The sequence below is a fragment of the Eptesicus fuscus genome, chromosome 8, assembly GCF_027574615.1.
Source record: "Eptesicus fuscus isolate TK198812 chromosome 8, DD_ASM_mEF_20220401, whole genome shotgun sequence".
Classification (NCBI taxonomy): domain Eukaryota; kingdom Metazoa; phylum Chordata; class Mammalia; order Chiroptera; family Vespertilionidae; genus Eptesicus; species Eptesicus fuscus.
The window spans coordinates 83,766,868-83,782,171 of record NC_072480.1 but is presented as its reverse complement, the minus strand read 5'-3'; the positions used below and the strand labels follow the sequence as shown (position 1 = coordinate 83,782,171).

Below are 15,304 nucleotides of genomic sequence, written 5' to 3'. Positions count from 1 at the left end.
CTTTTGTGTGTTTTTTCTTTAATTTGTTTTACTTTTAATATCTTGCCAAGACTTAAACTCTAAAATCTGTCTCCCACTTAATGTGAGTGATATTTCTGCTTAATTTTTAATATTTCCATTTTATTTTTTTATCTGGTTCCCTAGGGTTTGCCCTTGTGTCCGCATAGCTTCATGGTCAGCCAATGATTTAAGAACTTAGATTCAAACGCCTAGAGCCCATAAGGCTGCTCTCCTATGCAGTTAGATCTCCTTGTGGTTTGGGGAGCACATTCAATGTTGAGCCAGTTCCTCCATCTCCCTGGCCTTTTACTCTGCTGGATTCTTTCAGGTCTTTTGCTCTTGTATGTAGTTTCCCAATCACCATGGTATCTACAGAGAATTCACCTCAGCACTTCTAGGGCTTTTCATCTTTCCAAAATCTCACATTAATTTCTGCCTAACTGTATGTTCCCCCCAACTGGGACTTCAGTCTTCGGGTAGCACAGTCCCAGCTGTTTCCGCCATTTCCTACTGGGTTTGCCATTTAAAGCAGGCAAAGCTACACGATGCCCCCCTGACCAAAACTGAGCTTCCCACTCTGGCAGCAAAACTGCTGGGAGTTTTGGCCAGGTCTATGCTGTGAAAGCTATAGTTCTCATTGATCAGGCTGGGAAGGTAGGGTGGGCCATAGACCCCCACTGCTAGGTCTTTTCATTTTGTCTTTCTGATTTGTCTCACTTTCCCCCATTAAAATGGCTCCTTTTTTTTTTTTATCAACTTTTAAATTTGTATTTTGCGGATAGGATTTGTTGACAATGCTTTCATAGTCACAGTGTGTCTTCTTTATCAATTTTTGAAAACTCTGAAATAGTTATTGTATTGTACAGCCCACCAAAGTAAGATAGATATAACAATATCTCTATGGGTTGTATTATTTTGTTTTTTAATTCTATTTTCATAAATTTTGCCCTGCATGCCTCTGTCTTCAGTGGCATTTTGGACAATTATGTCAACCACAAACACTTACTGAACAATTCCTGTCTACTAATTGTGTGCAGGATCATATTTATACAGAGAAAAATATGACACACTCCTTGAAATGGAATACCCTGTAAACTTCCTGAGGGAAATAATCTATTCAGACCTTTTTCATATCTATTTAGTCTTTTTGTGTGACATCTTGCCTCTTGCCTTGTCTTCAAGTATTTTATTTCATTAAATATTATAAAAAGGCTTATTTAAATCTTATAAACAAAATTGTAATATCAGAATTTCTCAGTAATGTGATTCTTTAGCTCATTGATTCTGTTTATGCACTCTTATGTAGGCTCTTTTCCTAATATTTGTCATGTCAATTTTATGCTCATATTTGTCTGGGTTTTATGGGGCAAAAATCCCAGTTTTCAAGAGTTTGCTCTCCCAAGAGGACATTTTTTTTCTCTTTTGCTACATACCCTGGGACACTACCCATCTTGCACAAGTTAATTTCATGGTTTTGCTTTTCTGTAACTACATAGGTAATACATTTTTCACCCTCAAGCCTATATTCAGGAAGGACTCATTTAAAATTCTTACCCATCAAATCTTTGCAATGCTTACAGTGAGCAAAGTAACCTTTGGACTGGGTCAAACCAAGACTGTATTCCAAACAAGCATTTGCAAAGCTAACAGGACGGCAGACATCCTGACTACCAGGCTGAAAATTAAAGACATTTTTTAAGAATTCGCATCACCATATATAGCTAACAAATAATTTCGGTTTATTTGTACCTATAGAAATTCCTTCCTTGACTTATAAATATCAATAAAAATTCCTTTCTTCAATACATTCCCCTTCTCTTTCTTATAAAAACTCCTTGCCTTCACCCCCTAATTGCAACACCATTTGGGTTTCTGCCAGAATCAGTATTTCTCAAATACCTATTCTTTTGAATCTCACATGCTTGTTGCCTCTCACTTTGACCCTTTATTTTTTGGATAACAGAGTGATAGCCTTCTAGTTCATTAATGGTTTTAATAAGAATGACATGTATTTTGCTTTATATCTTTGGATCTGGGTTTGGAATAGTCAATCATAAGGTTTTTATACTCATTATGGTTTAATCACTGTTATAGTCAATATACATATGAAAAATGGAACAAATGTAACAAATACCTTGTTAGCACCTATTGAGATGACTGCCAGGTTTCAAGTATTCAAGGACTAAATTATTTTGGTTGAGTAAGGGACAGCTGTTATCACTGCCATGGGAGAAGTCCCACTCCACCAGGATCTGCTGGCCCCGGTGGTCAGCTCACTCCATTTGGGGTTTCAGGAAAGACACAAATCACACAGATATTAGGTGAAACAAAACTTGCTCCCAAATAGAAGAGACAGCAATAGTAGGTGTAGGACCCCCACCGCGGGCAGGACTCCTCTGAAAACTCATGCAATGGGCCATGGTCCACGCTTGCTTCTCCCCTTGCAAGCAAAGTGTTCTGACCCCTCCCCTGTGGGGTCTGACAGACAGAAAGTTGGAGGCATACCTGACGGCCATATGAAGCACACCTTTAAGCAGAAAAAGAAGCGCACAGCAAGGCCAGAACAGGGAAAGACACTCCCAAACAGGGCACTATGCCTAGCACAGGCTGGAGGCCTTCCTGTCTCTCTGAAAGGAAATATTCCAGGCCCACGGCCACTCTTATGCGGCTCTGCGGGGGTCAAAAGATGGCACACTGGAAAGGAAACATGCAGCCTTTTCCAACAAAATTCTAGGACTGAACCTCTTAGCACTACCCAAAATCCCAACTTGGTCATATTCACACATACACACACACACATGCATACAAGTGCAAATGTATATGTATTTTATATACTAGTATTTGTAATATATATTTTACATGTATTATGTACACACATATACATTCATTTTAATTTAGGACTTTGTAATTATATTTATATCAAAATTATTTGAAGTGTGCTTTTCTGTTTCCAGTACATATTGTACATTTAGATGTCTGAATTACGTTAGTTTTGTAATTAGAAAATAATTTTTTCTTCCATTTTCTTTGTTGAATTTTGAATTTAAAAATTAACAATGCTCATTTTATCTAGTGGAATAATGTAAAGATACATAAAATAAAGATAGTGATCTCTTCCCACTCTCAAACTTTTCGCACTTTATTTCCACATTTTTCTGTTTATAAAAATATACAAACACATTATATATTTAATTGTTTTGTTGTTGTTTAGGTGGTTTGTTGGTTTTATTGAAATGGGATTTTTCCTGCTCATGACTTACTTTCCTAAAATAATGATATTGAATGTATTAGATGTGCATAGATTTATCACATATTTTTTCATAGCTCATAATATTTCATAATGTGGCTGAACTGCAATTTATTCAAATTTTCCTCTATTAGATGAATATTGACGTAAGATTTATACAGATTTTATTTTTGTTTTGTTTTTATTTGCCCCTACAAAAATAAACATCATTGTATATATAAATTATATACAAGTATTTTTAAGTTTACAAGATAATTTTATCAAATTGTGATTATAGTATAACATATTTTTTGAGTAATTTCCCAAAGGGTGTTAGTAATTCTATCTTCCATGAGTAAAATACGAGTGAACATTTCTTGTTCATATTATAACCATTTCTGTATTACATCTTATAATATTATTAGAGGCCCGGTGCACAGATTCGTGCACTGATGGGGTCCCTCAGTGTGGCCTGTGGGGATTGGGCCAAAACTGGCTCAATCCCCCAACGAGTCAGGGATTGTGAGATGGCAGTTTGCGGGTGATGCACCCCGGAATTGAGCTCCCTCCTCTCTGGTTCCAGATGCGTCACCCGAGAACTGCAGCTGCCAAGTCATCACAGCTCAGCAGCTCCTGTGTTGAGCATCTGCCCTCTGGTGGTCAGTGTGCATCATAGCTACCAGTCAACCAGTCGGATGGTTGGACGGTCGCTTAGGCTTTTATATATATAGATAAGATGATGTATAGGTAATATTATGGGTGAAAGATAGTATTATATCATAGATTTCATTGGCATTTCTCAGATTGCTAATTAGATTGATCACTTCTTCATGTGTTTATTGGATTTCCTTTTCTGGATAATTGCCTTTTATTTGAATATAATATTATTAAATTACTTTTACTTATCAATTTAATATTATCAATATAATATTATCAATTACTTTTACATGGCTAGGGCTAATGTAATCATTTTGTATGAAGCGAACCGTCAAGAAGCATCATCTGCATCTAGAAATAGGACAGTCCTAGCTGGTTTGGCTCAGTGGATAGAGCATCAGCCTGTGGACTAAAGGGTCCCAGCTTTGATTCCGGTCAAAGGCACATGCCTGGGCTATGGGCTTGATCCCCAGTGTGGGGTGTACAGGAGGAAGTTGAGCAATGATTCTCTCTCATCATTGATGTTTCTATCTTTCTCTCCTCTCTCATCCTCTCTGAAATCAATAAAAATCTATAATAATAAAAGCATAATATGCTAATTAGACCGGACATCCTTCCAGATGAAGCCGGGGATGCGAGGGAAGCCCGGGTTCTGGGTGCCAGCCAGAGGCTGGAGGGAAGCCCGGGTCCTGGGCACTGGAGGGAAGCTGGTGCTGGCAGCCAGGGAAAGGAAAGCCTACTCTTGCACGAATTTCATGCATCGGGCCTCTAGTATATTAATAAAAAAGAAATAGGACAATACCAGCAGCCAAAATATTCTCTTATTGTCCTAATATTTTATTATACCTTCCTTTATCCCTCACTTTTAACACTATGTATTAGTTATGCCCACTACTAAAATTTATATATGTACATATATTTTAAACACATTATGATTTTATTGTTGGATATAATGAATTATTGTTTTACAAAAACGTCATATTGTATTGCCTTTCTTCTCTATTTTCATATTTATGCTTTCACATGGTATCATTTTCCTTCTGCCTGAATAACTCCCTGTACTACTATTAATGTGAATCTGCTGATGATAAATTCCTTCATGTTTTATTTGTATATAAATGTGTACTTATTTACCTTCATTTTGAAGGGTATTTTTACTGAATACAGAATTTAAGTTAGCATTTCTTTCAATCTTTTGATTATACTCTTCCACTGCCTTACTACTTCCATCATTTTGTAAGCAATTATTATTCTTGCTACTCTGCCATTCCTTTGTTTTTACTGCTTCCATTAAAAAAAAAAAATGTTCTTTTTCCCCCAACAGTTTTACTTGAAATGTCTTGTTGTGGCTTTCTTTTGATGGCTGCTTCATATTTTTAGCAGTTTTTGAATCTTTGTCTTAATGAATTCCATTGATTATAAAATGTTCAGATGTTATCTCTTCAAATATTGCACCTGCTCTTTCTCCTTTCTTTTCCTCTGATACTGAAATCCCAAATTAGACCTTTTCAAAATATGTCTTTTGCTCTTTTCTCCATTTATTTTTTTTGTTTCTCAATATTACATTCTAGATATTTCCTTCTGATATCTTCTTCATATCACCAATTAACTCTTCATCTGCATCTATTATAATGTCACCTATCCAATAATTGTCTAATTTTAATTTCTGTATTCTTTAGATCTAGAATTTTCAATAGATTATTTTGACTTTTCCCAGTGAAAAGGCTGTGCCTTTGGAATTCTTACTTCCATAAACACCAGTCTTAGTGAGATGCATTTTTTTTTTGAGGCACTCCTCTTGAGTTAGATAATTTCATCCCAGTCTCTTCTTTAAGCTATGCAGTTGGCTCTGATGTCCCATCTAGCATGAAACCATTTATTACACTGCATCATTCAGACTTCCATCTACCACCGCCTGCTTTCAAGAGCCAGAGCCCAGAAATTCCCTGGAGTTAGCCTCACTTACCATTCAGCAATTCTGTTCCGTTGATGATCCATACAAATAGTTATCTTGGGCCCTAACTGGTTTGGCTCAGTGGATAGAGCGTTGGCCTGCGGACTGAAGGGTCCCAGGTTCGATTCTGGTCAAGGGCATGTACCTTGGCTGTAGGCACATTCCCAGTGGGGGGTGTGCAGGAGGCAGCTGATTGATGTTTCTCTCTCATCGATGTTTCTAACTCTCTTTCACTCTCCCTTCCTCTCTGTAAAAAATCAATAAAATATATTTTTAAAAATATTTATCTTGGTTTTGAACCAGACTGTGTGACTTCACTTTTCTTTCTGATATGCTGCCTTTCATTCAGAGTTGAAAAGGATTAAGGTGAACAATTACTATACCATCTTGAACAGAAGACATCTCTTTTTCTTCAGAGTGTTAAAGAATACCTTGAAATATTTCAGTTTTATTGTTTCATACACACATGCGCGCACGCGCATACACACACACACACACACACATACACACACTCTGGGTGGATGTGCCAGTTCATTCATACACACACACACACACACACACACACACACACACACACACACGTGTGTATGTCATTTATTCATATATACACAAACAATTCATATTCATGTATACATATACATATGTGTGTGTTTGTATGTGTAATTTGCATTCTCTTCTCAGCAGAGAAGTATGTTGTCATGTTCCCAGTAGTTTGATTGCAGGAGAATCAAAGGAGTTCTAGCTTTATTTTCTGTTTGAATTATTTGTTACCAAAGTACTAATAATGATCTTGGCCTTCTAGTAATCTCCAAAATCTATTCTAGAACTATAATGTCTGTCTCAAGGGAAGTTAGTACTTGAGTTGGGATGAAGTCATCCTTATACCTGACAAGATGAGTAGAATATGTGTTTAAATTAAATTGCAAATGGTACTCTCTTAAATTTTATTTTCAGTAAAATACTACTTAACATGTAAAGCAGATCTTTTTCCCTTCAAAATGCATGACAGCCATTTACTAATGAATGCTTTTAAATCCACTGCCTGAGCTTAAGATATAATAAATTATAAATTCATAGTTTTTTTTTTCTTTTTTGCTACCCATATGGAGGAAAGGATTCAGGTATGGTAGGATTTGGGCCAGGAAAGTAAAAATATCAAAGCTTTATTTGAAAATTGGAAACAATTCTGTTTGTTAAGCCAGCATTTTCTCTTTGCACACCAATGGAAATCATTTAACACTTAATTAAGTCCCACTTAAATGAATAAACAATTGTTTTTCTCCTCCTAGTGACAGGGATTTATCACAAAAACAAAAAATAAAAAGAAAGAACTTGTATTGCTTATTTCTTTTGTTTTACTTTTCAGAGAACCCGTTCCTCTCTTTCCTTAGTGACTTCTACTTGGCATTCGTACAAGTACCTTGTTATTGTTAAATGTTCTTAGATAAACTCATCTGATTGTATAAGCCACTCCCCAAAGGTGTACACTATCCTTGTGTTTGTCACATTTTGTTCCAGAGGCCAGATACCGCCTCCTTTTGGTTCATGGCAATATGTTCCCTTCTAGTCTCCAACTTGGACATACAGATATCCTCCTGACCGCATCCTTCTATTTCTTAGCCCTTGTTCTGGAGTAAAACAGGTAGCTTTAATGTACAAGGACATTTGACAGCCTTAGTCATGTCCATATACTAGAAACTCTGCATCCAACCCTACTGTCCCCCAACCATTCACTCTGGGTAGTTGGCCAGATCTGAAAACCCAAACACCCCTGGATCTTGTGAGAGGAATGAGGAGCAATGAGGAGGTTGGATAGAAGTTTGTTCCACTGTCACATTTCTGACTCTTAATTCTATTCCTGACCAGAGCCCCTCATGCCTTCCACCTTCTATTTGGAGATGGCTGTGTGGTTTACATGTGTGTTCTAGTAATGGCTACACGGCGTTCATATGACTTGGAATTATAAATTTACTTTTATTATCTTTGGGTGTCTCCTCCCTTGTCTCCTCCAGCAGGTATAGTGTCTACCAAAGTATGTAGAGAGTAAAGAATGAATATATAAATTATGTCCTAAGGAGGGTTATGGAAGGAATAAATAGAGAAGAAAAAGGGTAGCAAACACTTGCCAAAAATGCACACCCCACACAGGTTTGGCAGCATGTTCCATTTGACAGTAAGAGTCATGGTATTTTCTCCCACTATGGAAAGATTCCAAGCTATCCCTGAGCTACCACAACGACCGCAGAGTGCTGGAATACATAAATGGTCATGTTTCTGATGCTGAATGCCAAGGTCAGGTAACCTAGGCCTTGTGTGTTATGCTATAATCAGATACCACATCTTCTAGGAGTTAACACATCTCTTCTTTTCAAACCGCAGCTTATTATTTTTTAAAGCACTAACACATTAATTTACTGCCAAAGGATTGTGTTTCTTGTTATTATTTTTAAATTCTTTCACTTGTCTGTGTCAGCATCTGCAGCTGAAACTCCAAGACGCCTGGTTCCAGGGCGAATTCCCAGGGTGCAACATGGGAAGGGCATGCTTGCAGAGTCAGGAAAAACTTGTTTAGTTAGAGTCTTATCTTGGTGCCCTGCTGCCCTTTTTAAACAAATGTATTGGATTTTCGTACTTTATTGCTGCTTCATAGCCGAATGTCTAAAATAGACTTCTCTAATTCTGTGTGAGATAGAGTTTACTTAACAAACGATCCCATATTGCCTTTACAGGCGAGGTTGTTAACCGGGATTATTGTACACAGATAGCACATCACATGGGAAGCACTCACAGCTCCCTGGCTGTTAACATCCCTTTCCTCTGCCTCCACCAGGTTCATGAATCATGAGCAGGGCTGTGAGCACACAGTGGTGAATAAAATTTGGTATGCTCTCTGTAAGTCGCATGCATTTTTTAAATGCGTTGCTCTGATTGAACAAGGTCTTCCTGGGGGAATGACTGGCATGGAGCATATTCCCAATAGCAATATTGCTTGTAGAATATCTCATTTAATTGTATTGCCAAGTTCATCAATTGAAGTTGCCAGCTGTTGCCCTTTCATCAGGTTGATTTTGGCCTTCCCTATTTATTATCATAATTGTATGATTAACAGAGACAGTGGCGGAGCTAGAAATGGTCATCCGGGTCTTTAGTAGTTATCAGGTTCAGGAAAGAGGAACGCTACAATGTTTGCATCCCATATGTGGGAAGATTGCCTCTCTGACCCACGTCTAGGGAAGGATCTGTGTGCAGCTTTAAAAGGCCCTAAGAAAGAGAGAAAGATGGTTACAGTGGTTACAATCAACACTACCTGTTCAGTCCAGAAGGTGTACAAATGTATTGTGGAACCTTCTCAACTCTTCTCCTTTAAGTCTTTAATCAATGTTCATAAGCCCATCTTCTCTTTTTTTTAAAGGGACAGTTGTGTTCTATTCCCAAGAGTCTCAATCACAGTGACTTCTGACACTTCGCTTTCATTCAGATTTTAAATGAGGCACCTACTTCTCCTAAAAGAATCCAGTTGCATTGTTTAGGGCGGTCTAAGAATGTTTCCATACTTTCTGAAAGCTTCCATGAGTAAGGTGTTTTTTTCTCTCTCTCTCTGAGTGTCTCTTTTGTCTTTAGTAATCTAGGTGGGAACTGCAATTCCTTCACTATTTTTCATAAAGAGTTCACTTGCCTCCATAATCTTAATGCAGGCTGAACTCTAAAGAGAAAGGCCACATCTTAACAGGCATTGCTTCCACCAGCTCTTTGGGTCCTCTCTTTCTTCCCCTTCTCCTAGAACAACAAATCCTTCCCCTTTACTCATGTAAAATATTTCTACCTTCTTTAACTTCTCTTGGAGTTTTACCACTTATACCAAACAGGTAGGATCAATCATGTAAAATAATTTTTTTCAGGCATGTATAGAGCTTTTCCTCAGGAATTATAGTAAACTACTTACAAATAATCCTATATAATAAAGAGATAATATGCAAATTGACCATCAGGCCCTCACAAGATGGCTGTCTATGACCAGGCCGGCAGGGGGGTTAGTGAGGGATGACCAAATGACTGAACAAGCAGGCTGCATGGGGCGACCAGGCCAGCGGGGGGGGGGGGGGGGGGGGGCAGTAAGGGGTGACCAGGCCAGGTGGGGGGCAGTTAGGAGCGACCAGGCCTGCAGGGAGGGGGCAGTTGGGGGTGACTTGGCTGGCAGCGGAGGGCAGTTAGGGGTGATCAGGCTGGCAGGGGGGGCAGTTGGGGGGGGGAGTAGGGACGATCAGGCTGGCATGCAGAGGCAGTGAGGGGCAATCAGGCTGGTGCGGGGGGGGGGAGGGGCAGGCAGTCAAGGGCGACCAGGCAGGTAGGCAGGTGTGCAGTTAGGAGCCAGCAGTCCAGGATTGTGAGAGAGATGTCCGACTGCCGGTTTAGGCCCGATCCCTGGGATCGGGCCTAAACCGGCAGTCAGACATCCCCCAAGAGGTCCCAGATTGGAGAGGATACAGGCTGGGCTGAGAGGACTCCTCTCCCCCATGCACGAATTTCATGCACCGGGCCTCTAGTTTATTATAATTGGAAGGACATATCACTCTATGCCTGATCTCTATGTCCCCTCCTCTAAGTTTGACTTGACTTAAACATTTTCTATTTTTTGAAACTAGCTTGGCTAGAAATTATCAACAGGCAATGGAAAAAGAAGGAAGTCCTGCCATTTGTGACAACATGGATGGACCTTGAGGGCATTATGTTAAGTGAACTAAGTTAGATAGAGAAAGACAAATGCTATATGATCTTACTTACTAGTATATGTGGAATCTAAAACAAAACAAAACAAAGCAAAACAAAAGAACCAACTTCATAGATACAGAGAACATACTGGTGGTTGTCAGAGGTAGGGTGTGTGTGTGGGTGTGTGTGTGTGTGTGTGTTGTGTGCTGTGTGTGTGTAAGAAATGGGTGAAGGAGGTCAAAGGTACAAACTTCCAGTTATAAAATAAATAAGTTCTGGAGATGTACAGCGTGGTGGTTACAGTTAATAATATTGTATAGTATGTTTGAAAATTGCTAAGAGAGATCTTAAAAGTTGTCATCACATGAAAAAAATTATAACTTTGTGGTGATGTTAACTAGACTTATTGTGGTGATCATTTTGCAATATAAAACTATCAAATCATTATGTTACACTTCTAAAATTAATATATGTTAATTATATTTGAATAAAAAGAAAAAAATGTAAAATAAAAACTTTCTATCACTTTACCTTTATGTATACTAGTAACATGTTGGAAAATAAATATAGTCAATTGAAATAACAAAGAATTGAGAAAAATACTTTACTAAGTCTATTCATTATATTAATATTACCTGGTCACAGCTAATACTTATGGGTTGGCTCTAATTCAAAATAATCTCTCACAACATATTTGTGACATAATTGTCCCAATTCCAGAAGAGGTGACTTAATTTCCAATTTTGTTGTATTGAGTATTCAAAATCATAACATGCTGCAGTTGAAAATGATGGATCTTAAATATGATTGATATTAAAACCATCTAGTAAAACACTCTCATTTTAAAAGTGAAATATAGGAAATATTGACTTGCCCAAGACCCCAAAACCAGCCCCTGGCAGTGTCAGGGACTAGACCTTTGGGACTCGAATCACATCCTGATTCTACTATTCTAGGCTCTTCTCCTTGGCCAGACACATGACCCTGGGTAGCAATGGATGGGGATATATCTCTAACGGAAATGGAATACAATTCATACATGTTTCAAAATAGCCAGGATAAGGTTAATACAGGGTGTATAAATATGTGGAACATAATCGATACATTACGTACATCCAATACATGGCATGTAACATGGGGTTAATTCTAAAGATTCAATTTCTCCCAGCCCGCTAGCTAAATCGAACTGAGGTGGATGAGGTGGAATGTCTCTGGAAAACCTGATGGAATGGACACTACCTCAGTCTTGATCTTGGGCCTGGAATTGCTCTCAAGCTGGTGCCTCATTCTTGGTGTTCAGCAACTTAGTTATGTGACCCTGAGCAAATCACTTCTACACTCAGCCTGACTTTCTTCACCTGCCAAACAGGGGTCAGAGTGCCTATCTTGAAGAGTTTGATTTCTGCTCTAAACAAAATTATATGAAAGACCTAGTCCTTGAGCAGAGTACGCAATCGAAGGTTCTTGGTTTCCTTCCTTCTCTCTCATCTGTCTTTGCAATTTTACTTCCATTATTAACCTACGATTGTCTCATCTTTTCCTTGATAGTTTTTCAAAATAAAACTGTTTTTACTTTCGTTCCCCTCTGGGGACAGCAGTGATATTTAAATACTATCTTGGGAACATGGTCAGTTACACTTTCTTTCTTTTTTCTTTTTTGTATGGAAATGCTCATTTGTGATAGAACTGCCACATAGCCTGAAGAATAAGGAAAGTCAGAGGATGAATGACTATTTTCCAGAAGACAGGTAAAGCATATTTGGTAGATTAATTCTCAATTCACCTTCTCAGAGGAAAAAGGACAGAACCCTCATTTACCAAGATTCTGAAGAGATCTTCAGCAGGTCCCTAGCCAGTGCCACATCACTTGGCTTTGAAGCATTCCTTCCCCAGAGCTTGGTTTTCTTTTCCTTTATTTTTTTTTTTATTGTCTAAAGTTTTACATATGTCTCCTTCCCCCTCCCACCCCCCCCCCCCCGGATTGACCCCTCTCCCCCAGCCATTCCCACCCCGGGCAAGCCCCCACCGCCCCAGTGTCTGTGTCCATTGGTTATGCTAATATGCATGCATACAAGTCCTTTGGTTGCTCTCTAACCCGAGCTTGGTTTTCTTGACCAGGTCCCAAACCTTTCATTGAGCTGCAAGAAGACTTGAGGAAACAGTAGCTCTTTTCCCCGACATTCACATGTCTGGTGGAGCTCAGGAGAGGGAGGGCATGCGTGTTGATCAGGGAATCAATCTTTCTGCCTATCATCCTCTTTTTCTCTGGAAGAAAGTGAGTTAGTGCAATTACCTTACCCAGAACAATTACCTTGTTTTAAGCTGTTTATTCTCCAGAGAAAGGTGTTTTTGGAAACAAATAGCACGTTGCAAGAAAGATGGATTTTTAAAAAGTTACTTGTATCAATATTGATTGTGGGCAGTGGGGACCTGTTGGGAAGGCTGTCTGTCCTTCTTTCAGACTAAGACTGCATTTCCTATTGGGGTCCACCAGGCAAAAGGGGACACATATGCTGACCAGCTGAGTTATGATACCCTTTTGGGGGCTGGATATTGTGAGAGAGAATCTGGTGCTCTGACCTTGGAGCTTTAGACTCAGGGTCAACTCCCCAGGTGTGTTCTTTGCTCTGAAAAGTGTGTCCTAACCCAATCACTCTTAAATTACTCTTCTGCACAGGGGAGAATAAGAATCAACCATGAAGTACTTTCAAAAGCAGTTAAATAAAGATTTGACAGTCTATTCAAAACAACTCACACTTTTTAAGAAAAGTCTGTCCTCTAGGAAGGGCCCAGCGTGACTTCCTTTCCCTGAGACCTAGGATAAAGGCAATTAATTCCCAGAGCCTAGATTTCAGCAAACACAACAGGAGCCATCAGAAGGGAGGGAGCTTTCTGAAAATTTGGGGGATCCAGGAGTGATTAGGATCACAGACAAGGGAATTGGGGGTGTGGTAAAAAGTGAATATGGATCACATACCCCTTAAAGCACCCATGATTGTAATTTCCCCATACCTCTCCTGAGTGTCATGGTACGTGCACGCATATTTAGCATAATTGCAACAATGGCTTTATTCTAGTGTATTTTTCCCAGCTTGGCATTTAAAGCCTTTTTTCATTTCCTTTGAGTTTTTCAGGAGTGATATCTGATCTGCTGTTAAAAAAAAAATTGGAAGAAGGAGAGGCACGACTGAGAAAGGCTCAAAGTTGAACAAAACAGAGTTTCCGCGGAAGCAGCAGATTGTGAGTTGAGCTGCCGAGGCGGCCACATCTTTCGGCGCCGGGCTCACCTCCGAGAGGCCCGCCAGCTTTGCTCACATCCTGAGGCTTGTGCGGGTCCCCGCGAACCCGAGTCTGGACACGATTCGGGAGCGGGTTTCCTTTGCGGAGCGAGGAGAAACCTTGGGGGGCGCGCGGTCGCCGCAGGGCTCACCTGCGCCTCCCGCCCCGCGCGGCCGCCGGCCACCGCCCCTCCCGCCGCCCCGCCCCGGCCCGGCTCATTGGCTGCCGCTCGGAGGGGCGGAGCCCGGGCGGCCGCGGGGGTCTCATTAGCGATGCGGACTCGTTTCTGCACTCGGTAGTGCCCGACCCGGCAGCGGCGGGCACGGCCAGCGACTCCGGCAGCGGCCGCGGCGGCAGCGGTCGCCCCGCCGTGGGAGGCCATGGGGGCGCGCTCTTGCTCTGGGTGTGCAGCCAGCGGCGTCTCGGTGCGCCCTGCCCGGCTGCTGTAGGGAGCGGCCGTGGAGCAGTCACTCGCTGAGGACCCTCGGGACCTGCTCGCTCAGCCCCGGGCTCGCCGGGCAACCCCGGGCTCCCGGGCGTGGAAGAGGAACCGTCCTCGGGAACCGGGCGAAGATCATGGGGAGAGCGGCCGCCGCAGGAGAAGGCGCGGGAGGAGCGCGCCGGTGGCTCCCGTGGCTGGGGCTCTGCTTCTGGGCGGCGGGGGCTGCGGCTGCCCGAGGTAAGCGCTGGGCAGAGCGGGCGGCGGGGCTGGGGGCGAGGCGAGAGGGCGCCGGCCAGACCGAGCGGGACCCACACCTACAGCGCTGGCTTCCCAAGTTGAGCCCTGCGCCTCTCCGCGCGCCGAGCCCCGCTGGGTGGGAATCGGGCGGAGGACCTCAGAGAGGACCACTGCTTCCCACCCCAAGTTTGCGACCAGGCGTAATCCTACAGGTTGCTGTCACGGGTCCCTTACCCTTGACTCTCCCGGCTCGCTGCATTTCCCAAGCCCTCCCCAATTGCTGCAGACTGGAGTACCCACCTCTTTGCCTCCCAGTCTCGCTGTCCCCCGTTTTCTCCACTTCCTTCCAAAGCGAGATCGCTCCTGGGTGGGCGCCCATCGTGGTGCCCAAGAGTTCCTGGGAAGAGGGGTCTGGTGACGGGAGTCTCAGTGGGGTGGGCTTGGAGAGGGCACCTTTTCCCTCCCGGGAGTAGCACCAGGGCCGAAGTCCGCTAAGCTTTGCACCCCTCGGGCGACGCTAGCCCGTGGTCTTAGGTTGCACCGGGCTTTCGTTTGAGGAGGCTGCGTGGGTGCGGGAGCTGGGAGAGCTGAGCGCACCGCCCGCGTGTAACTGCGCCCTCAGTGCGGGGCGCGGAGAAGCGCTTGGCCCGAGGCCGCTCGCTGGCGCGTCCTCCCTACCGGGTGCCTACCCCAGCTCGGGAGCTCGCGAGCGCGGGGCCCCACGGAGCAGCAGGGAATCCGCTGCCTTTCCCGACTTAAAAACGCAGACCCCGTTTTCCTGGATCCTCTGGACTCCAGC

At 42.1% G+C, this 15,304-nt stretch overlaps 1 protein-coding gene across 1 annotated transcript in view; it reads left to right on the top strand.

Annotated features, from left to right (window-relative positions):
- The first annotated feature begins 14,402 nt into the window (after positions 1 to 14,402).
- The window catches only part of UNC5D (unc-5 netrin receptor D), a 502,716-nt gene continuing 501,814 nt past the window's right edge, over positions 14,403 to 15,304 (top strand). Inside the window, exon 1 of the mRNA XM_008146184.3 lies at positions 14,403 to 14,505. Coding sequence (XP_008144406.1) covers positions 14,403 to 14,505 — 103 coding nt within the window. The remainder of the gene's footprint in view (positions 14,506 to 15,304) is intronic.